Source organism: Diceros bicornis, chromosome 7, assembly GCF_020826845.1.
Source record: "Diceros bicornis minor isolate mBicDic1 chromosome 7, mDicBic1.mat.cur, whole genome shotgun sequence".
Classification (NCBI taxonomy): domain Eukaryota; kingdom Metazoa; phylum Chordata; class Mammalia; order Perissodactyla; family Rhinocerotidae; genus Diceros; species Diceros bicornis.
In genome coordinates, this window is record NC_080746.1 from 74,060,049 (window position 1) to 74,084,853 (window position 24,805).

Here is a 24,805-nt window from a genome sequence, read left to right on the forward strand (position 1 = left end):
ATCCATAAAATGTCATGTTGACTTTGAAATTTTTCCCTTTTGTAATTTAATTACATTACTTTAAATTCATTTGAATATTATAAGGTGGGGAATAAGTTATGCAAGAAAGCTTCTAAATAACTATGCTTCCTACATACCAGCCAGCAGAGTTTAAAGCCAAGAATCCTAGTCAAGAAGTAAATTTTAAAAGACATTTAAACCATCTATTATAGTCCTATTTTATTTAATAGATGAGTAATCTGGTCCAAGTCACTGAACCCATCTGAGCCTCACTTCCTTCTTCTAAATATGGGGATAATATTAAAGCACATTTATTATAAAGCCAAAACATAAACTGCTTATTAAACTGTAAAAGACTATCTAATATGTATTATGTATATATTTATATTATTCTTATATCTATTTTGTTTTATTTTCAGAAAGAAAGTCTGGCTTCTTTTGTAATATACAATTCACACATCAAATACAGGTTCTCTGCCAAGACTGATTCCACTCATCCTACGAGAGCTCAATAAATAGCATCCTACAAAAACTAATGAAAAGCTCCCAGGTCTTCACCAAATTTCATATTTACTTCACTCTGAAAGATAGGCTTATATACTATTACAGTCAGAAATAATATTCCTTTGCTGAAAGCCAGAGTATACAGTGTGCTTAATACAATTGAAAAGATGAGCCTGAGGAGAACTGTGACTATTCTAGACAGAAATGACTGGTTAGAAAAAAAGTCTTAGTTTTGAAGATCAAAGTGAAACAAAGAACTGAGGATAAACAATCAAATAGGCTCAATTTTTAAAAATCTGCCCATCCAGGTTCAGGTGGATAGGTAGAGAGGTAGGTGGGATATTTCTGTTAAGATGAGTAAATTTGCAATCCCAACTCTTTATTATTTACTATATTTCTTTCCTATTTTCTCCTTCCCCCACTAGAATGTAAACTCCATGAGGGCAAGGACTTTGTTTTATTCACTGATATTTCCCCAGCATCTAAAACAGGTTCTCTCAATCTTGGCACTACTGTTATTTTGGGCTGGATAATTCTTTGTTGTGGGGGCTGTCCTGTGCATTGTAGGGTATTCCGCAGCATCCCTGGCCTCCACTCACTAGATGCCAGTAGTCTCTCCACCCCTACCCCAAGTCATAACAATCAAAAATGTCTCCAGACATTGTCAACCAAACCCTAGGGGGCAACACTGCCTCTGGGTGAGGACCACTGGTCTAGAATGGTACCTGGCGCATAATAGGCACTAAATAAATATTTGTTGAAAAATTGAATGATTAAATTTGCTATGTTTGGATTTTCATACAAACTTTTTCGAATTTCCTGAGCATGGTCATTTATAAGCTCCCTTTTAAAAAAAAGATTTTGATAGAACTTTAAGATACAAGTGTTATGTCATTGTAACAGTCCTATTCAAAGCTAACAAGTGTAATTTTAAGTAACAAGAATTTAAAAACAAACGATGTAATACTTCATTCTTTCTTTAATTTAAATGAATAAATGAATTAGAGTAAAAACTTGATAAATATCGCAAAAATGGATTTTATAGATTAAAAGCAGCTCTATTTCAAACTGGTTTCAAATGAGCACTGTATGTTTGCATTTTGTAGGGTTTGAGATAGTCAACACATATATACATTTTAAGCAATAAAACTTTTATACGTAGCTATCATTTATTTATTTTTGCTTTAGTTCATATTGCTCAAGATCAGCAGCATTAGGGAAATCACTGATAAGGTGCCAAGGATCATGGTCTAGGTCAATTTATATATTATGACATCAAAGGTTGGTTACAGGGATTATAGCTGGTGCTACAAGAGAAACACAGTAAGGAATGAACTCAATGCAGTTTACTAGAAATTATGAATTCTATTTTAAGTCTTTGCTTCACAAAATGACCAAGAGGGTAGAGGTCTTGGGAAATTTATTTGGCTCTACTTTGCCTCCATTTTTTAGTCTATTAAAAGGAAATGCAAATACTTAGCTAAACCCACATTAAATGATTATAAATATAAAGGAATTGGTGTTTATAAAACTGGAACAAAATAATGTTAAATTAATTCCTTTCAATTTGATTCAAGATGACCCTACTGATGTCATCAATTATAAGGGAGGAATGAAAGAAGGGAACATACAATGATTTTTTTTATCCACACAGCAACCAGTACAGAGTACATAGTAGATGTTTGGTGCTTGTTTATTTACATTTAATTGAGAAAAGAATCCATTATTAGTGCTTGGAAGATATGTAAGAGAATCTAGTTATTATCCTAATCCTAATAATCTAGAACAGTCAAAATAAAGCAAGATAGTTTCAAATCAGTACAGAGATCTTAAATTGGTACAAATTTTCCCTGAATTTACAATTTAGATGGATTTGCACAAACACGCATACCTGCAGCATATGAACTTTTGTACAAATAAAACAGAAAGGAAGAATTGGCAGGGTAGTAATAACCATGTGCTAGCCCTAGTAGTCAGAAGTTTTAACCCTCCACTGGGGCATGTCTACCAGGGGAATCCATCCAACTATAGCTTCTCAATCTCTTTTAATTAAAATATCATTTAAAAATATTTTTAGATTGGAAGAATTAATATTGTTAGAACGTCCATATTACCCAAAGTGACCTACAGATTCAATGTAATCTCTATTAAAATCCCAATAGCATTTTTTACAGAAATAGAAAAAACAATCCTAAAATTCATATGCAACAACAAAAGACCCTGAATAGTGAAAAGCAATCCTGAACAAGGACAAAGTTGGAGGCATCACACTTCCTGATTTCAAAATATATTACAAAGCTACAGTAATCAAAATAGTATGATACTGACATAAAACAGGTATATAGACCAATGAATAGAACAGAGAGCCCAGAAATAAACCCAAACATATACAGTCAAATGATCTTTGACAAAGGTAACAAGAATACCCAATGGGGAAACGATAGTCTCTTCAATAAACGGTTTTGAGAAAAGCGAATATCAACATGCATAATAATGAAACTGGACTTTTACCTTAAACCATACACAAAAATTAACTTGAAATGTATTAAAGACTTAAATGTAAGATCTGAAACTTTCAGGTACATATCCAAAGGAATTGAAATCAAGATCAAAGTGTCTTCACTCCCACGTTTATTGCAGCATTATTCACAATAGCCGAGGCATGGAAGCAACCTAAATGTGCATCGATGGATAAATGGATAAAGAAAATGTGATATATACATAAAACCTTATTCAGCCTTAAAAAAACAAAGGGAGGAAATCCTGCCATTTGCAACAACATGAATGAACTTGGAAGACATTATGCTAAGTGAAATATTCCAAACACACAGGACAAATGCTATGTGATACCACTTATACAAGGACTCTAAAATAGTCAAACTCATAGAATTAGAGAGTAGAATGGTGGTTGCAGGGGCTGGGGGAGGGGAAATGAGAGGTATTAGTCAGGGGGAACACAGTTTCGGTTATGCAAAATGAATAAGTCCTAGAGATCTACTACATAGCATAGAGCCTATAGTTAATAATACTGTATTGTTTCCTTAAAAACTTACTAAGATGGTAAAGCTTATGTTAAATATTCCTATCACACAAAATAATCATCATCATCGTCATCATCATGATAGTAGGAGAAAACTTTTGGAGGCGATGGATATGTTTATGGCATAGATTGTGGTATGGTTTCACAGACATATACTTATCTCCAAACTCATCCAGTCGTATATAGTAACTACGTGCAGATTTTGTATGTCAATCAAACCTCAATAAAGTGGTTTAAACAAATGTTTTTGTCCTGTTCAGTCTGTTCTGTTACCTGAGATTTCAAAATATTTCATCACATCTTTTTCTGATTTAAATTTCCTAAATGCTACATATCCTGACTTATTCTATGGTTAGAAATTGGAGTGAAGCATTTTCTAAAACATTAGCATGTTTTGCTTTCAAACCTTCAATATATCCTTAATCACTTCATCTCTCTGCTTTCCAAGGTAGCTCATTATAACACATACACATACAGATATATGATACATGATATCAACCAAACAATATCTCAAAACTCCAGTTTGGTAAAAACAGGAATAGAAATACCCGTCACTATTTAGAAAACCATTGCATCTTACAAACAGTCTATTTAAATACAAATATTCACACACTGGGAGCTCCCTGTTGAGTGGATTAATTAGTGAGGTTGGAGCTAAATGAATGTTGGTGGAAATCTTACATTAGGAAAGAGAGAGGACTGCACTGATTTTGTAATTCCAAGGTCCTGGGCTCCTACTAAACCATCTCTGTGAGTATAGCTGAACATCCCATCAATCAAATAACTTAAACACAGTGATTAATAGGGCGTATGTGAGAAGAGCCATACCCTCTCAACTTTTAGGTATTACCTTAAAACCAACTGAAAATCAAGTTTCTAAAAGAAAATCCAGTTTACCCAACGTTTTAATTTGTGGGTAGGTATAAACTTGTTCTGCTTCATTGAATACAATAAGTCAGATTTCCAAACGTTAGGAAATGTTTTCATATTTTGCATCCTCTCTGACTTGCCTATATTTCTTTAACCTCCATCAGGATTCACTTGGTACCTGTTGTTTTTCTTAAGAAGCCAACCTAGAAGTGAAAAGTTGTTTACAAGAAATAATGCCTCCTAAATACAGAACACTTGACCAAACATATCCAAAAAAATGTTTTAAAAGAAGCTTGGCCCCCGGATGGCCACCAAAGATGAAATTCATTAATTCATTGATTTTACCAAATACTATGCCAGGCAATATTGAGGATTCAACAGTAAACAAAAAAGACAAAAATCCCTGAATTCAGTGACTTACATTCTAGTAGATTAGAGCTGCCCCTCAGAAGCACTTTAGGCAGCAAAGCTAGAGAAGAATTGACTGCTTATTGGGATGTTGGAGAGCTTTTCCCTATTCTGATGATGATTTTTTGTGCAAATCTAATACATGTCTCATTATTCAATTCACTATTCAAAACTACCTTGAAAATAAATATTATCCCCTCTTAACGAAGAATAAACTGAAAAAAGAAGGTAATTTGAGACTAATACAGGACAATATAGCAAGTAAGCAATAATGGAAACGATGATCTATGATTCTGATTCCAAAGTGGAGCTCATTCTGTTAGTCCACAGCTCATCTATCCCAGCTGTAATGGTCCTCCCAAGTTCTGTCACACTCTTAAAGTCAAATGGGGTGAGGGAAGGCTGATTAAGAGAAAAGCAAGCATTTCTTCTCAAAGCACAACCCCATGGTTGGCATCCTCAAGACAAGCTTTGAATCAACGCACTCCTTTTTCTCCATTGGGTAGCCAATAATAGGTCACTCTAATCAACTCTTTATTCAACTCTCTATTAGAAATCACCACCTCCCCCAAGCCCACCCAGCAAAGCTAACTCACCCTCTCATTCCTCTACAGAGTGTTTACAATTGCAAACCAGAAGACAGGGTACAAGCCAGAGAAGAGCATCAAAACACAATATCATAAAGATTCAGGCTGGAACTGAAATAGAAATAGACAGGCACGTCTTCACTTTCCATTTGTAGCATGAAATTTGACAATATCATTTAAATAAAATATGTGTTTGTATTCACTTTTGCAAAAACTTCAATTGTTCTCCTCTTTGCAAACTTGGCAAGACTTTAACAGTTTCATTTAAGAATAACTTATGGTTGATAGATTTTCCTAGTGTTGTAAGGCTCTAATTATACTCCTTTCCTCAACTCTCCCCTAAACTATACATAATGCCTATAAAATAAAAGCTAAAATGTAATTATATTGATATTTTTAAATTTTTCATATTTAATTCCTTTCATTTAGGCAACTATCCATACTATCATTATAAGAACTTTTCTGTTAAAATATGTTCCAACTAAAGCTTGGTAGTCTTTGAATGCTCGATAAAAATCATTCTCTGAGGCTAATGAAGACAGAAACTCTGCCTGTAACAATATTAAGTTTGTTTTCTCTGGTGATTCACAGAAGTGAGCAATCTGTCAGTAATACACTGAGTGAAATTACTTGTCTTGTAGGAATAACTGCTGACAGTCACTTTATCTCAGGGCTGACCCAAACATCTCCCTGCTGACAAACAAATTACTATGTCTAACTTTGAAAAGGTAACTAGCTTGTTTTTAATTTTGATTGGTCTTTCAGAATCCCTTATACATACATTCAGTCCCATCCTTCATTGTATTAAAAAAAAAAAGCAACAAAAAGTGTTTGGGGGGGACAGGTTTGAATTAATGAGTAAGGAAAAAAGTAAAGAAAGAAAAATCCTATCATTTGGAGCTAAGAAACAGAACTGTTATTGCTTCTTTCCGAGATTGTTATGCAGATAAAACTGGCAAGTGTGTCTACCCAACATTAAGACTGGCAGTGCCGCCAGTGACTGACTGGGTGAGTGAACACATTACCGAGACAGTATTGTAGGAATTAATTTTCTTCAATAAAGTGATTTTTAAGGCTCATATATTTCACAATCTAAACATATGTCACTGTTTCATAAACAAAATAAATGGATTAAAATAATACATTACCAATATGCTGACATGTGGAGATATTTTAATTAGAAATTCTTAAGCTGTGTGATATTTAACTGCTGTATTTGCTAAAGAGAAGCATGCATCATTTAATAAGAAGGCACGAGACAGGTGTATCACTTTGCATGATATGGTACCAGATTGTGTTTAATATAAGCTACAACTATGAGACAACATTATTCCCAATTAAAAACGAAACAAAACACTCTAAGGATCTATTCTATTGAAAGTAACCACATAAAATGAATCAATACATTAAAACCACTTTTTCATTAAAAAAAAAAGTCATTCAGAGCTTAGTTTTTGAGACAACATTTCTTCAGAAACAATCTAACATCTTAGCTATTTAAAGGCCATATTTACATGACTGCCTCATTATACCGGTCCCCCTTCCTTAACATCCTTTTTGACTTACTTGAAGGACCAATGCTAACATAGCTGAGGAAAGCAAATGGCAACTGGTCCTGAAATTTATACGGGTAGAGAATTGGAATAAGTAGCAATATAATATATTGTTTACTGTAGCAAGTGCCCTCTGTTCTCTAAAGGTCAAAAGCACTGTAATCTTAGAGTTACAGTTTCTGATTGTTCCCAGGGTTAAATACATTATCAAAATTAATGGTTCAAGCCCCTCAACCTTCAGATATATGAGTATTCATGCCTCCATCTGCTGAACTGTTCAACTAAAAATAGCATTCTTCGGCCTTCTCTCTCTTAATATTGTGCCCCAGAGGCAGAGGAAACCATGCCTTACATCAGCACAGAGTACCAAAAAAAAAGTCTTTCCCAAATCTTCCTTATTTTGAAGAAAGAAAGAACTGCAATATGTAAGAAGGGTCTTTCCACTTTAAATACCTTTTCTCCACTTGATAACAAAATTTCAGGCTTCCAGGGTATAACTATAAATTCTGCTGAGATTTACCCATGCTCATTAATGTGAGAAGGTGCAACGTTTGAAGGAGAAATTGACTGTAACATCAGGTGAGAGGACCAGCGTGAACAGCGCAGCAGAGTACCTGTGGAGGTGGTGGTGTGGTGGTGGGGGGGTGGTATGTGTGTGTTGTGGGCTTTTCTTCCTAAGAATCTCTGTTTAGAAATAAAACCAGTTAACACAATTGTAATGCTTCCTTAGAATCAACAATTTATCATGTTCATGATTGTTAACAGAGCTCTGTCATTTTAGCTTGTCAAAGGGAGGGGAGAAAACCCTAGCCAGAAAAGAAACTAGATTTTAAAACCAAGAAGTTAAGATATTAAATTTTCTCTCTACCTGTGCTCAAGATTTACAATGTTAGTGTCTGTAGCAGCTTAAATATGCGTGTCTACTGTGACCTTCATGAACGCCCCCATAAAACACCTTATACTCATACCAGGAAAGTTTGGGAAACCTGCCTTTCAGACAAGGTCAATCTATTCTAACCAGTGTACCATACAAGCAAACAGAGCAAAGGTTTCCTGACATGCAGGAAAAAGGTACAAAAAATGCAACCAAGAGAACAGAGTTAGAATAAACAAAAACCCAGGAAACTCGCAAACCAACCCAACTTAAACTACAAAGCCATAAGGGCTCCCACCTTAATGGGTTCTCTATTTAGCCTAATTAAAGTGACAGACATGTGGCATACGCTGTGCCTCCAGATCAGCATTGCTACAGCACTACATAGATCTGGCACTCACATATATGACATCACGGTTTCCAGAACCCAACAGAAGCCAGATTTGATAGCATCAGGGGTCAGTGATGGTGGTGGGGGGAGAAGCCAACCTAAGCAAAAAATTAGTAAAAAAAGAGATTGGATAGAAAACTGGCTAAGGAAAGGTTGATGGGATGGAACATAACATACCAAGAGAAAATAAAAGTCAAAGAGGAGAGGAAGTCTTGACTTTGAGCCAAGGCCACCTGCTTTCACATTCTTCCAAGCACTTAAAAGTTTAACAAACTATCTGTTCTGAACGGGTCAGCTTGCTAACTGTCATCACATAGAAAGGCTTGCTCCCAATGTCCAGTTATCTCTTTGTTTAGCAATCCTAAGCATAGTAGATTTTCAGAATAACCAGAAATATGGCACCTTCTTTACAGCCAAAATAAAGCCTTAGAAAAGAAATCCCTTCTGGCTGTATAGAAGACAGCAGATACTCTGACAGTCTATGCCTGGTCATGTCTGGGTGGAAACCCCCTGTATACCTCTTATATCAAAGTGAAAAGGAAAGAGGAAGATGGGCAACAAGCCCTGGAACTCCTCCTTAGGCTACTTCCAAGATGGCCTCTGATCATGTCCTCTTCTTCTTCTCAGGAGTGAGCTTTCTCTATCATTTTCCAAAAATGCAGACTCAAAAGCAGCAGAGAAGATAATGTTAAAGGGACACTTTATTGATTACATAGCATTTGATATGTATCAACTAGCACAGCCAATAGGAGCTGAATATACAACTTTGCTAGATGTAATTATTTTATTTTTTTGAATTGAATTTCCCATCCCAGGTTAGAATATAAAATTTAGTATTAGATCTAACCCAGAAAGTTAAAGTGTGTTTCAGTCTGAGGTAACTTGTCTCCATTTTTTTTGTGATTCAACAGATAGCCGGCAACTCTCCAGTATCTGATAGTCCTAGAGAGGGACTCCATTGATACAGGAGAGGAATTAAGCATGAAATTGGAGAGAGGAAGACTGAGTCTCTGTAGCAGAAAAGGGCTTAGTTTTCAAAAGAGCCACATAAGCCATCTTTTCCCAAGTAATAAGAATATCCCACAAAAACAACAAAGAGCTTCATTGGAAGTTAAATACGAAAGGGATACTATAGAAGTTTAGGGGCAAAAAGCAACCAGTCAGGCCCAGGCACCCATCTCTACTTCAACCTGAGAAAACTAAATTAGGAAATTTGAATTAGGTAGAATTAGAAATCCTGGGTAATAACTCTGACTCCGCGAATATTTTGTAGCCTTAGTTAAATAACAATCTCTCTGAACCTCCATTGTCGTCTATACAGCAAAATTATATTTTATCAACTTTACAGGGTTGTTACACAGTCAAATGAGACTTTTTAAAATGCTCAGTGTTTTTTAAACACTATACAGCACCATTATACATTTAAAAAAGCAAGAGTAAGGGAAATAAAAATAGTTTTGAAGATACTCATAACGTAAAGAATTTGCCTAAATATAAATCAATAAACAACCTAATTCAGGGGCATTTATTTGGGGTTTGCCTTTTTCTCTGAAAAAAAGGAGCAAAAATGAGCCTCCTTAGGAATGAGAAAAAGGGAAAGATTACATTTTAGTGTTTAGGTTGAGTGCTTGCCACTTTTCAAAAAAGCCTAGAATATGACTGAACAACCCAGTCCCCCACCCAATGAAGCACCAATGGAAGCTTTCATACCTCAATCTGTTTGTGGTTGTAAGAGTGGCCACCACCATGTTCAAAGGTGTCCAAACTCCTGCCAAAACGGTCACTTAGGCCCTTTAGCCTTGGGTTAATTTGTGGGTGAGAGACATGACCCTTCTGTTTAGTAGCATATTCAGAAAAAAAAAAACAAAAAACATACTGTCAGAACTCATGAAACAGAACACATATTTCTAAATCCAGGATACTGATCACAACAAAGAATAGAAAGTAGAAGGTTTAGGACCCAGACTCTCTTTCATAGAAACTTGGATATAGGATCAAACAATGGTACTGGTTCTTATTTCTGCCTCTGACTCGAGAAGACACTCTAGCATAGCTATGAGAAAAGGAGAAACAGAGTGGGTTTACTACGAGGGAGGTTTCTTTTAGATTTTTACCAACTGCAGTAAGTTCCAGTGTTAGTTGTGGGAAAGGGAAAGGTTTGGAAGAGAGTTAGGGTTGCTGCCCTGTTATGCAAAATTTCTAGCTCTGCTAGGCAAAATGAGTAACATCTTCAAGGCTTTCTGGAAAGGCTTATGACAAAAACTTCTCAAACTATTGAAAAATTCTTTACTTGTAATGCTCAAAATGATGTTTTTTCATGGTAAAATATTTGTATATTTTTTATGTTCAAGTCATAGAGGGAATGGCAAAGAAGAAATAAAAAACTCCTAGCCAGATGCTATTCCCTAGATTATTTAAGAAAATGCAAAAATAATCATAGTAAATTATAAGAATAAAAAACTATCTTTAAACTTTCCACTGTATTGAAATTTGTTGTTATCATATATATTCTAAATGTTCAAATACTGAATGCTTAACCATTACTTTAACGACATTATCTTTATGTTAAAACGTATATTCACATTTAAAGTCAATTTCTCATTAAAATGGCAGTGCTAGAAGGATGTAAAGATGACCTAGTCCTATTGTAAACCCCTCATTTTACTGTGAAGAAGATAAGGTGCAAATGATTTTTTATTCAGCTTCCAAAATACTTTCTCCCCAAGATTAACTTTATAAGTAAAGAACACTAACCCACAACTTGGTCAGACACCATGCCCAGACTTTTGAGCTGGCGTGAAGATGAGGATGAGGATGAGGATGAGGATACTCATATTCAGGAACAATATGTTTACATTTTACCAAATAGCTAAAGTAATGTGGTAATTATAACCCCCTATTCTATGAGCTGCAAGAAGGAAAATGTCCCACAAAGTTTTCTGTTTTGATGCTTATGAGTATAAGCTAATCTGGACATAAATGGAGACATGGATGAAAAATTGATAAGGAGAAAGTGCACATATCCAATAACAACAGCCATAAAAATTGTAAAACCATTAACTCACCTGATATACATCATATAGCACTAAATAATAATGTCATTTTTCCTTTAAAAATATTAAAACTGGCAGTTTTCTCTTCAATTTGCAGTATGGTAAGTACATAAGGTGTTAATCCCTCTAGGCTATGCTTAAAAAATTATTTAACATTCAGGCCATTATTTAGCATACAGCTGGTTAGCAGTTTTCCACTAAAGTACTGGCTTGTATCCCACATTTTTTTCTTCTGGCACTTACCTGGAGCTGTAAAGGGCTGAGTCCAGAAGCAGCAGCAGCTGCCATTGTTGATGGAATGAACTGTACGGGGTAGTTATCACCTGTCGGAAAGAACAATGCATACAGGTTTAGACAATGCACAGGGAATCGCGGCAGACAAGTACAAACATGGTCCTTGGATTGCCTGAGCTTTACAGCATTGCTCTAAGCCCAAACATCTGCAGAAACAAAAGGCTTAGTTGGGCACAGACTTGCAGTGTTGCCTTGGAACTTTTTGTTAACAGATAGCTGGTAGGCAAACTGGCAGAACATGAATGTGATGTTAAAAAAATTAAATGTGCAATTCAAGCATGTTCACTCCATTACAAATCTTGTAATACATCATTTTTTTAAGAGTAAAAAAATATGTTAAAGCCAGGCTGACACTCAGTTCACTGAGAAAGCTTTAAGGCTTTTCTATTAGAACAACAAAAAGTTTTGGCTTGGTAGGCAAGGCAGAGTATTAGAGTCCAAAAAAGATTATGAGCTATTGACTGGCCATAACCCTAAAATTTATTTTATAAAAAATAAAGAAAAAATTTTAAGAATGCAACCTCTTCAACTTGATAGGGGTGAGAGGGAAGGTAATCTTATCTGCCAACATTCTGTGAAATGCCTGGTATCTCAATAAGAGTAGAAACCATACTTTTCTGGATTAACTTCTGGTGGAACCAAGTAAAGAATCATGCACACTAGGCACTTATCACTTATCCTCTGATGACGATTTGATTAAATAACCACACATTTTACATGGGATATCTGCATTAAAGGTCTGGTAGAGAATGCATGGTTCAGCAGAGATCAATGTTACATCTTAATGTATTTCTGACTGCAGACCACTCCCAAATAGGGGGAGGAAGTGCCTTCTGTGACCTGGGAACACAGGCTGTGTGTAGCGACATGAAGAACCAAGAGAAAGTGATGAGGAATGTATTGTGATAGTGGTAACTGAAATCAAAATTAATACTTGTGGATAAATTACACAATATCAGTGATTTAATGGAGTATCACTTTGGCTTCAGCTACTTATTTAAAGTCAGTGTTATGTACTGTCTCTAGGCTATATTTTAATAGGCTGTTCCTCCACACATTTTTGACATTTATAATAATCATGCTGTTTTGCATGAACTTTTCCACACTGAAAGCCGAATGTAATAATGAAGAGACAGTGTAGAAAGAATCACAGTAATAAAGGTAGTCAACTGGAAAGCAATAAAACCTCTTTTTTCTGCATGGACACTAATACCTGGAGCCTTCTTGGTGCCCCCGGTTCCTTGGAACTCATCCTGCTTGCCACATGAAGCGCTACTCAGCTGGCCCAATGTAAATGTTAAGTTGCCTTCACTTTTAACAAATTGTTAGCTTCTAATCTACACAGTCTCTTTGCATCATATCCATAATACCTCATCAGACCATTGAGCACAGTGTGTGCTTGTACACAGTCCAGTAACAATTGGCTTCTGATTGCATATGGAGCGCTGCTACAATGCATTCACTAACACTATATTGTGCTGGTCTCCTATGGAGTAATGTTCAAAATATCTGATCTTGTTTTTCCCCTTCCATGAGGTTGATTTTGGTTTGCAGTGCTACATGAGCTTTTTAAAGAAAATAACTTGGCCAAATTATTTTTTATAGTAAATGACTGTCGCTTTATGCTTAAATAATTCTACTGATATTCTTGATATTTAAACGAAATTATCTGAGGAAAGAATATCCTAATCTAAGTCAAATAGTATTTCTTTGGTCAATATCTTATCAGGTTAAAAAAAATCACAAAATGATGCTGAACTAATGATGCTTCAAAAATAGGGAAAAAATCACCATTCCAACCATCAACATGGAGTGCCTCCCGGAACATTTTAGAGCTGTTCTTTCTTTAAATATCATGCATTATTCATACTAACTCTAAACCACAACCCCCTTCCCTGTAAGTTTAATACCAATTGCTTTATTTGCACTAAAACATTTTTCATGTCAAACATATTTAAAAAAATCAAACTCTAAAAGAATTCCCTGGGGCACTCCTTTTTTCATAGCTGTCATGCCTCTATGCTATGAAATAGCTGAACTTTTTTTATAGTTTTTGGCTTGCCAGTTAATTTATTTCTATCTCTACCACACCCTGTAGTACTCTCCAGCTCACCTGCTGGCTACAAACAGCTTTCTTTCCACTGCTGACAAGCATATTTTTAAAACGTTCTTAACCTTTCTGCTGGTTTGAATCTGTATATCTGAATATAATCTTTGGAAAGCTATTTCTCCAGAACACATCATTGTATCAATACTAAAAGTAAAAACGAATACATTAGAGCAACAGAGTACAGCACAGAGAATGATCAGAAGAGAGAGAAAAAGGAAAAGGCAGGAGAGGGAGAAGATAAGGGCGAAGAAGAGGGGGGATTTAAAGATAGAAGAGACAAATACCAGAGGGAGAGGGATTTAGGGTATTATGAAGTTTAATTTTTTAATAACAAAGTTACATGCTTTCCCCCCTTTAATTTTCTCTCTGTAAGAGTCGACCAAGAAAAAGTTCTCAGTTGATGACTTGGCAAGGAATCAGTCAACATGTTGTAGCAATTTTTTTCAAATTTGTCTCTGGATTTGAAATGCTTGCGTGAGGACCCATTCTTTTTAAATTTGTACAAAGGAAGACGAAGCCTGTTGGAACAGGTTGGCTTTCGGCGCTGCTGTAATCTGGCCCTTGCTACCTCTAGTGCAAGAAGACAACCTCCAAAAGCCAATTTGAGAAATAACGCCATTCCATAAATCCATCTTTCCAGCCTTCTAGATTTTCCAACTGATTATTTTTATCTGAAGATTACAGAACAAATGCGAAACAGGATTTAAAACCTATGGAGTTTGTGCCCGACATTAATTTCACTTGTCACAATATGCAACATTCCTTCAGAATCAAAGCAGCTCCACAGCAAGAGTCCCTAATGAGAGAAAGTACATTTTTTAATTTTCAGGGAAACTGAAATAAAGCTGAAACTTATTAAGATAAACACAGGAGAAAGGGGACCTTGTACTAAGAACCTAGGACCTGTTAGACTCAGGCTAACTCCTACAAGACTACTACTTTATGTAATTCAGACATAAATTCCACTTTTATTAGAGTCAAAAATCTTGTGGGTAAAATTCTATCCATTTATTTTGATTCTTCAGAAAGACAAGGGACTGGAATGGTTGTAGTCTTCTGAGACATCAACTTCAGATATTAACATATTGAGGAAACCATTTAGAAAGCTGGGGAGGAGCAGAGAAGAAAAATACATTAAACTAGGAGACAGGACTCAAAGATTCTTCACTAACTGGCTCAACATGGGACTGCAGGCTCATGCTTCCTTTTCCACCCTCCAAAACAGAAGAAAAATACAGTACACATTCCTATCTCACAGATGTGTGGTGGCATCATAAGATGATGGTAAATTATTTAAGTTGCCAAACAACTTACAGATAGACCCCACTTTTATGGGTTATTGTCATTCTTTCTACAATATGGAAATATTTCAATCACAATCATCAATATAGACTTGGACATGCCACCACGCATCTTGCTTGGATGTATGTATTAAAATAGCAAAATATTACAACTTCTCTATCTTCTGAGGGACCATCATAATCAGTCTGAATTTATCTTTGTGAGACATCACGCTCTAGCAAAAGTTAGCAGGTAATGGGTAACACATATAGAATTCTAAAAATAAAACAAAACCTTCAATTTGTTCTGAGGACAAGTGGACAAAATATTGGCAAAGATTATAGCACATATTGCTGAGATTACCATGCTCTTATTTCTTCTGCTAAATTTCTCCTTCTCTATTCATCAAAGAATAGATCAATGATGAGATGAGTCTTGATTGTAGGACTTTTTCTAAGAGGATCTGCATTGTTTTCCACACATTTAAAGAAGCTAAGAATCAAGGATCAATCTTCATTTATTTCATAGATGCATTCAGACTCTTGGCCAATCACATGAAAATCCATGGAATTTGTCACAATAGCAATTAAATAAGTGAGTGTGGATGAACTGATATAAATCCATCCCCATTACCAGAAATCAACTTAATATAACAACTCAAAGTTCATACCTTAATGATGGCTCATCAGTGATATAGCCTCCATATATGAAGGAGGGCACAATTAAAATAATCTCGCTCTCCATAAAACTAGGTTAGTTTACATGGGTGAACATATTTTCTTCTTGGACTTCAACATTCTTATTTAAAAATGAGAGTACTACCTGAAATTTTTTACAATGTTATAAACCAATGTTACTTCAATAAACAAAAAATTAAAAAAACAAACAAAAAACAAAAAATAAATAAATAAAAAAATAAAAATGAGAGTACTAACCTGAAGAACCTCAGAAATACTTTGATTTCAGGTAGATAGATTTAATTAATCAAGTATTCCAGCAATAGTGGTTATACACCTCTGCTTTAAAGATTCTGGAAGAGGTGGAAATGGCTAGCTTTACAAGACGTCATTTGGATAACCCCAGACATATAAATCACATTTTTTTCACAGCAAAGAAAAAAGCTAGACTTTTCTTAATGTCATACACACTTAGACTAGGTCTGCAAGAGTGTAAAATATCAAATCAGAGAACTTCAGTCTGAATTCTATCTCTAGTAATTTCTACATGTGATAGCTTGGAAAAGTTAACCAACTTCTTTGATTTTTAGTTTCTTTTTTTCTTTTAACAAGATAGAGATAATGCCACTGATATCTTAGAGTGGTTATGAAAATTAAATAAGAATATATACGTACATATATACACACACATATGTACACACACACGCATATATATCTTGGCAGATAAATGGTGCTCAATAAATGCTAACTGAAATAAAGGAATTAAAAAGAAGCATTAGGTAACAATTGTACACCAATAAATTAGATGATCTGGAAGAAATGAACAAATACTTTTTTTTTTTTCTGGGAAAGATTTGTCCTGAGCTAACATCTGTTGCCAATCTTCCTGTCTTTCTCTTTTTTTTTCTCCCCAAAGCCCCAGTACATAGTTGTATATTCTAGTTGTAAGTCCTAGTTCTTCTATGAGAGCTGCTGCCACAGCATCGCCACTGACAGATGAGTGGTTCTGCAACCAGGAAACGAACCCGAGCTGCCAAAGCAGAGCGCGTCAAACTTTAACCACTAGGCCATCAGGGCTGGCTCAACAAATTCTTTGAAACAGAAATTACCTAAACTGACTCAAGAAGAAATGGAAAATATCAACAGACCTATAACAAGTAAAGAGATTGAATCAGTAATCAAAAACCTCCCAACAAAGAGAAGTCCTGGACCAGATAGCTTCACCAGTAAATTCTACTGAGCATTTAAGAAAAATTAACACTAATCCTTCCCAAAAACTTCAAAAAAATTGAAGAAGAGGAAACATTCCCTAACCATGAGGTAATGAAGCCAACATTACCTTGATACCAAAGCCAGATAAAGACATCACAGAAAAAGAAAACTACAAACCAATATTCTTTATGAATATACATGCAAAAAACCTCAACAAAATATTAGCATATTGAATCCAACAGCATATTAAAAGTATTATTCACCATGACAAAGTAGAATTTATCCCAAGAATGCAAGGGTGGTTCAACATTAAAAAATCAATGTAATACATCACATTAATAGAACAAAGGGGAAAAAAACACAGACTATCTCAATTGACACAAAAAAAAGCCATATGACAAAATTCAACACCCTTTCATGATAAAAACCCTCAGAAAACTAGGAATAGAGAGAAAGTTTCTCAACATGATAAAGAATATTTATGAAAAACCCTCAGCTAATATAATACTCAATGGTAAGAGACTGAAAGCTTTCCCCCTAAGATCAGTAACAAGAAAATGATGCCTGCTTTCACTGCTGCTATAGAATGTTGTACTGGAAGCTCTAGCCAGCACTATTAGGAAAAAAAAAAAACAGAAAGAAAGAAAGAAAAAAAAGCATCAAAATTGGTAAGGAAGAGGTAGAACTATCTCTATTTGCATATGACATGATCCTGTATATATAGAAAATCCCAAACAATCCAAGAAAGTTATTACAAATAATAAAAAATTTCAGCAAAGTTGGAGGGTATAAGATTAACATGCAAAAATGAATTGTAGGGGGCCGGCCCGGTGGCATAGCGGTTAAGTTCCCATGCTCTGCTTCAGTGGCCCGGGGTTTGCAGGTTCGGATCCCGGGTGTGGAACAATGCACTGCTTGTCAAGCCATGCTGTGGCAGCATCCCATACAAAGTAGAGGAAGATAGGCACAGATGTTAGCCCAGGGCCAGTCTTCCTCAGCAGAAAGAGGAGGATTGGCAACAGATGTTAGCTCAGGGCTGATCTTTCTCATAAAAAAAAAAATGACTTGTGTTTTTATACACTAGCAATGAACAATCCAAAAGGAAATTAAGAAGGCAATTCTATTTCTAATAGTATCTACAATAATTAAATACTTAGGAATAAATCTAAGCAAGGAGTCAAAAGACGTGTATGTTGAAAATTATAAAATATTGCTGAAAGAAATTATAAAAGGCCTAAATAAATGGAAAGGCATCCACGTTCAAGGACAGGAAGACTTATTGCTAAGATGTCAATACTACCCAAGGCAATCTATAGATTCAGTGAAATCTCTATTAAAATTCAACAATCTTTTTCACAGAAATGGAAAAGCCAATTCCCAAATTACATGGAATTGCAAAGGGCCCCGATAGCCAAGACTCTCTTGAAAAAGAATAAAGTTGGAAGACTCATTCTTCCAGACTTCGAAATTTATTACAAAGCTACAGTAATTAAAACAGTATGGTACTAGCATAAGAATTGATATACAGACCAATGAAACAAAACAGAGATCCCAGAAATAAACCCTTACATATATGTATCATATACATTATTGATTATGTAATCATAGAATTGATTTTTGACAAGGGTGCCAAAACTATACAATGGGGAAAGAATGTATTTTCAACAAATGGTGCTGAGAAAACTGGATATCCATGTGCAAAAGAATGAAGTTGGACTCTTTCTTTACACCATATGTAAAAATGAACTCAAATAGATCAAAGACCTAAACTTAAGTACTAAAATTATAAAACTTTTAGAAGAAAACATGGGAGTAAATCTTTGGATTTGGCAATGATTTCATGGACATGACACCAACAACACAGGCAACAACAACAAAAACTAGATAAATTTGACTTCTTCAAAATTAAAAACTTTTGTACATCTAAGGGTACTATCAAGTAAGTGAAAAGATAACCTACAGAATGGGAGAAAATATTTGCAAATTTTATATCGAGCAAGGGATTAATATCTAGAATATATAAAGAACTCCTGAAACTCAACAACAAAAAAACAAACAACCCAATTCAAATACGGGCAAAGTACTTAGACATTGCTCCAAGGAAGATACACAAATTTCCAATGAGCGTATGAAAAGATGCTCAAAATCGTTAAACACTGGGGAAATGAAAATCGAAACCACAATGAAATACCACTTCTCATCTACTACGTTGGCTATAATTTAAAAAAAAACAAAATGGAAAATAACAAGTATTGGTGAGGATGTGGAGAAACTGTAACTCTCTTGCACTGCTGGTAGGAATGTAAAATGGTGCAGCATTTGTGGAAAACGGCTTGGCAGTTTCTCAAAAAGTTAAACACAGAACTACCATATGACCCAACAATTCCACTGCTACATATATACCCAAAAGAACTGAAAGCAGGGCCTCAAACAGATATTTGTACATCAATGCTCACAGCAGCATTACTCACAGTAGCCAAAAGGTAGAAACAACCCAAGTGTCCACCAACAGATAAATGAATAAACAAACAAACAAATATATATACACACACACATGTATAGACATATACATAGACATATAAATACAATGGGATATTATTTGGCCATAAAAAGGAATGAACTTTTGATACATACTACAATATGGATGGACCTTGAAAATGTTATGCTTAGTGAAATAGGCCAGACACGTAAGGGCAAATATTGTATGATTCCATTTATATGAAAGAGCTAGAATGGGCAAAGTCATAGATAAACATGGCAGAATAGAGGTTCCTAGCGATTAGGGGTGGGGGTTAGGGAGAGTTATTGTTTAATGGCCACAGAGTTTTTGCTGAGGATGATTAAAAGTTTTGGGTATAGATAGTGGTGATGGTTACACAACACTGCTAATGTATTAATGCCACTGAGTTGTACATTTACAAATGGTTAAAATGATTAATATTATGTTATGTATATTTTACTACATTTTTTTTAAAGAAGCATTATGTATACTTGTAAAATTGCTTTTGATCATCAGGCTGAGGGATAGTATATCTCAGTCAAATTCTTAGTTTTTGGGCCACACTTCTAATGGATAAGAATGTAGTTTAATGTAGTTAAATTTACTCAGTTTTGTGGTCAGACTTTACCCCCAAATCTAGTGCTTTAGAATTTTCAAAGAACTTTCATACATTTTAACAAATTTAACCTTCAGACCCACACTGAGCAAGGGACCAATCATGACATATTTTTTTAGATGACAAAAATGTGAGGCTCAGCAAGGTTCAATGACATGTTCAAGTAAGAATTAAATCAAATATTCCATGTAAAATACTTAGCACAGTGTTTGGCACAAAGTAACTATTCAGTTAACTTTGGCTATTATCATATGATAATTAATGTGAGTGGAGGAGCCAGGAACAGGCAGAGATCCTACTCCTAAGATCTCCTAGGAAACGTCAAGGATGCTGCTCCAGCAGCAATCATTTTAAAAATCCCAAAGTCCATGGGTCAGCTGTATCATCCCTGGCGCATGAAGGAGGCTACTCATTGTTATTTTATAGGCAATTCAATCTTGATCTGATATACATATTGGCAGCTATGAAAGAGGTTTAATCTTATCAAATATAGGTGCTCAAATGTATTTATCTTACCCTGGATTTCTGCATCTCTCAGTATCATGATGTGAAAGAGCAAAGCAACCAAAATTCTGTGGTTTATATTCTGGTCCCTGATGAGTTCCTTTCTAGAAAGATGTCTCTAATTATAGAACCAGTAAAAAAAATTTTTTTAATTAGGGGTTAAAACTGAATAAAGCTATTTATACAGAAATCAATCTGATAGGTGTTCCCCTAAAACTGCACAATCCCTGTGGGCAACATGCCTTCTCAGCAACCCACCCAGGTGGGAAACCATGCTTGGTGCTCTCACTGCACACTGGGAGCTTGAAATGCCTAGAGCAACGGGTCAAATGATCTGAAGGGGAGAAGGTCCACAGCCCTAAATATATTTGTTTAGATTGCCCTAATGCGGATTCAGAAACAGTCAACTTTGACAGTGAACATCACCCTAAGGTGGTCCTTTTTCTGTGGAAATCAACACAATCATTCAATCAGCTGGAGGCAGAAACAATATGGAACTGTTTCAGCTTATGCAAAGGTGGTAAAGGAACAAAAAGGGAGCCATTATTTTGTAATTTATGAAGACCAAGGTAGCGCTTGCTCATCCTCTTGTAGGGGACCAAAATTTAAAGTTATACCACCATTTCAAGGCTTTTATATGAGACAAAGCTACTCTCTTCTAAAAATTTAGCCGTCTCACAACAATTCAAGTGAAATTATCATCACTCAGTTTGGAGCAAAAAAGTTTTCCTTCTCCAGACTCCAGTCCAACAGTATTCTCCTCCCCTAACTCATGTGAATGACAAGAACACCGCATAGATTAAGTCTCCTGAGTACGTAATTTTTCTACTAATAGTGTAAGAACACATACCTTTAATCCTTTTTAAGGATAATTTTTATATACAATAAAACCTAGATTAGCCAAAATATTAAAGAATTTAGAGTTCTGGTTAATTAAATCCTCTGATATAACTTAGGGGTCATCAGAAAATACCGTTTTTTACCAGCCTTGCTTGTGATTAATAATCATCTACATGTCCAAATCCATTGTCCTGCCTTAACCAACAGGTTTTAGCCAACATAATCAAATGTAACTTGGCTACCCTAGGACACTGCTTTCTGACGCACACATGCTGTTTAATGGAGGTAACTCATTCCTGCACAATACTCTCCCAATCTCTGTATTCTTCTTAGTTACATATTACAATCTCTGTATGATGCTGTATGAGAAGACTTTTTTAAAAATCGTCCAAATTCATTGAATACATAACACTATCTTCCCCCATGGAAAACAGCATTATTGTTTTAACAAAATTATGTACATGTTAACTATGTCTAACAGAAAATAAGGTCCATACCTGATATTAAAATGTGGAGAATTTTACATTTAAAAATACTGAAATTAAATAGAGAGTTTCCACATATAGTTCATTTAATAGGTTTCTAGGACTGGTACAGGGGCAACAACTCAGATTCAGGATAAATCAGTAAATTTAGTTTACATCCATGTTCCAAAGGAAGTCAGGATGAAGAAACAGTCCAGAACTACTTAGAGATCAGAGGACTGAACCACTGCACTGACAGAAACATATTCTCTGACAAAATATACTCCTGCGCTTAATATGGATACCAATTTCATGGGGAATATAACTGCTCTAAAAATTCTGCTCTAAAAAAATCAATTTTTAACTATTTGAATAACACAATTTCCTTTCACTCAGGTATCCAAGAACCTTTGGCAGTACTAGGTTTGACTAACTTTTTGTGTCTGAGGAATTTTCAGTCAGTCCTTAAGTTAGCCAATCTCTTAACATTTCTACTCCTTGAATCATTTGAGTTTTGACATCCTTCCTTTCCTCACAAGGAAGGGGGGTCTCTACCAAATGCAAAAGAGTAATCAACGGCAACAAGCAATTAAAATAGATGTTAAAACTCACTGGGTTTGTTTTTATGCTATTTAGTTAGCTTCCTTAATGAGAATCTTAGTAAAGTGATTTATATTTTATTATAGCTTTAAGCATATTAAAATGCCTTTGTTCACTTTATAAACACCATACACAAAGAAACTGCTGCACTCAGATTTGGTGGTTAATATAAATCAGGTTAATATGTTAAAAAGAACTTGACACAGAAATTATTAATGATTAGAACAAGGTCACTACTTCTGAGCTGAGGTCACTTACAAAGAATGCACAAATGAAATTACGGTTGACTTTTATTTACTTGACGATCTTCTTACATTGGATTCCTTTGGCAACATATCTTTAAACATTTAAAGCCCTGTTTACAAGGAGGCTCTGAAAGAAGCTTCAAACCATTATTCCCCTAATTGAATTCCCCAGGAGTCCAGTAAACTCAGAGGAATAAAGAAAAATCATAACATTTGCTAAATCATCTCAAAACATATTTCACTGCAAGGTTATGTGACCTGTTTTTTGAGGTTCAAAGATGAATGAGAAAATACTACTGAATGCTTCATTATTTAAACTAAAATCAAAAAGAATTTTACTTATTAGTGGTAAGCTAATTAAGTCAGTCCAGTTTTAACTTTTCTTCCAAGAGAAATCAGACAATCAACAATAACATTTTATTCTGTATGTGACCACTCGCCCCGAGCATAAAAGCTCTCAGGAGGAGGAAAGTGTCTTTAACCAAAGACAGTTATTCACAGTAAAGGTATGAGAGAGAGCTGACAAAAATTTGTAGTCCCCAGGGAAAGTAGCACTTTGTGAATTCAGAACAAACTCAAGCGGAAGAAGAGAAAGTAAAAGTTTTTAGCGACCAATTAGTTTATTAACATGCCCCTTTCCCAATTAACTTCTCAATTCTAATTTTACTTTAAAATAAGCTTTTATGATCTTTTTATTCATAGTTCCTTTATATGCTCCTGTGTTTGTTGTGACGACTAAGCAAAAACATGTGGATCTTAGCATTTCCGAAAGAATGTTAAATCCCTCTCTACTTACCTGGTTTGTATGTTATTCCAGGGGGGAAGAGGAATCCCTGTTGGGCAGCAGCAGCTGCTGCCAGGGTCCGCTGGTCATGTGGAAAAATTGGGATCATGAGCGGAGGCATGTGACCCTGAACCTGCTAAACAGAAGAGAGCCTATGATCAGACAGAGAGCAAATGTACGCCAAGAAGTATGTTTTTCACTCCTGGTGGTGTGCTGGTACCCAAACAGCCACCCACTTCTAACCTCATTCCAAATCTGCTCCCTGAGAAAATTCAGGCAAAAACCACCAAGTCCCTTTTCTTAGATTCCATTAGCACACCAGGGACACAACCTCAGTGTGCATTTGCCTCATCTCTGCTTCCACTAAATTGCAGTTAATGTTTTTCTTTTATCTTGACATTTTTCCTTTTATTTTCTTTCTTTTCTTAAAACAAAGAACTAGAAAAAATAAGTTTGCTTCCTACACCATACAATGTTGAAAGGTTTTGCCCTTTCACCTGTTTTGCATTCTGTGCTTTATTTTGAAAACCGTATTTAGTATCCTTGGTCAGAAAATAATGTCTAATTGTTATATACGCCAAAAGCTGTATCTCCCTAGCTTAGGTACCTCATTTCAGAGCCTCACTGCATTATGTTAAACACAGAGCTCTTCAGATTTAAGGCTACTACATCTTGGCTCCCAATTAAACTAATATTCTTTTCCATACACACCTCGGTGTAACATATAAATTGCTTGTCTGGCTAAGCAGTTTTACAGCTTTATGCACTCCCATGTAGCTCAGTAACCATGGAGTTGTATTCAGAGAGCATTTCATAATAAATCCCACTATATCAAATTCCATTTGACCTCCATAAATGTATCAAAGAGCACAAAAATGCAAAATAGAAACTCTTCACCTTATATCAGTATTTGTATTCCATATAAAGAAAATAAGAGCTATGACAGGATCATGCTTGCGAAAATCACATTTTAATTTCCTAGCTCCTGTCTTTACTCTATGCATGTTGCCCTGATTCCAGGATAGCATCACAGGAAAGTTTTGTCCTGGCTTTTACTGTATGATTTTATAGGTTGAACTACAGGACTTCTTTTATTTCAAGATCAAAACTAGGATGTACTGACAGAAATGATCTTTAAGTTCAAACTGGGTCTTTGGCCTCTTTACTAGTGTAAAAGGGCTGCATTATATCCCGTTTAAGATACAAACCTTTACCAGTAATTCCACCAACCTCAAACCCTTCCCCCATTTAAATTCCTAAATCTCCTCTTTAGGCAAAATTCCATATACTGACTGATGACCCTGTTTAAATAGCACCAACTTGCCTTGTCCTGTCCCTGTTCCCTCCACAGCCAGGGACATAGTGCAAAAATGCTTCTGTGTGGATCTAAGAGGTTTC

The 24,805-nt window shown here is 35.4% G+C and overlaps 1 protein-coding gene across 4 annotated transcripts in view; it reads right to left on the reverse strand.

Moving 5' to 3' along the window:
- Nucleotides 1–24,805, reverse strand: part of SOX6 (SRY-box transcription factor 6) — a 573,709-nt gene that overhangs the window by 104,434 nt on the left and 444,470 nt on the right. For 3 of the 4 annotated variants that reach the window (XM_058546045.1, XM_058546046.1, XM_058546047.1), the window contains exons 9-11: nucleotides 23,420–23,543; nucleotides 11,524–11,603; nucleotides 9,938–10,060 (exon numbers count right to left, since the gene is read on the reverse strand). In XM_058546045.1, coding sequence (XP_058402028.1) covers nucleotides 9,938–10,060; nucleotides 11,524–11,603; nucleotides 23,420–23,543 — 327 coding nt within the window. The remainder of the gene's footprint in view (nucleotides 1–9,937; nucleotides 10,061–11,523; nucleotides 11,604–23,419; nucleotides 23,544–24,805) is intronic. The other variant, XM_058546044.1, reaches the window with a different exon arrangement.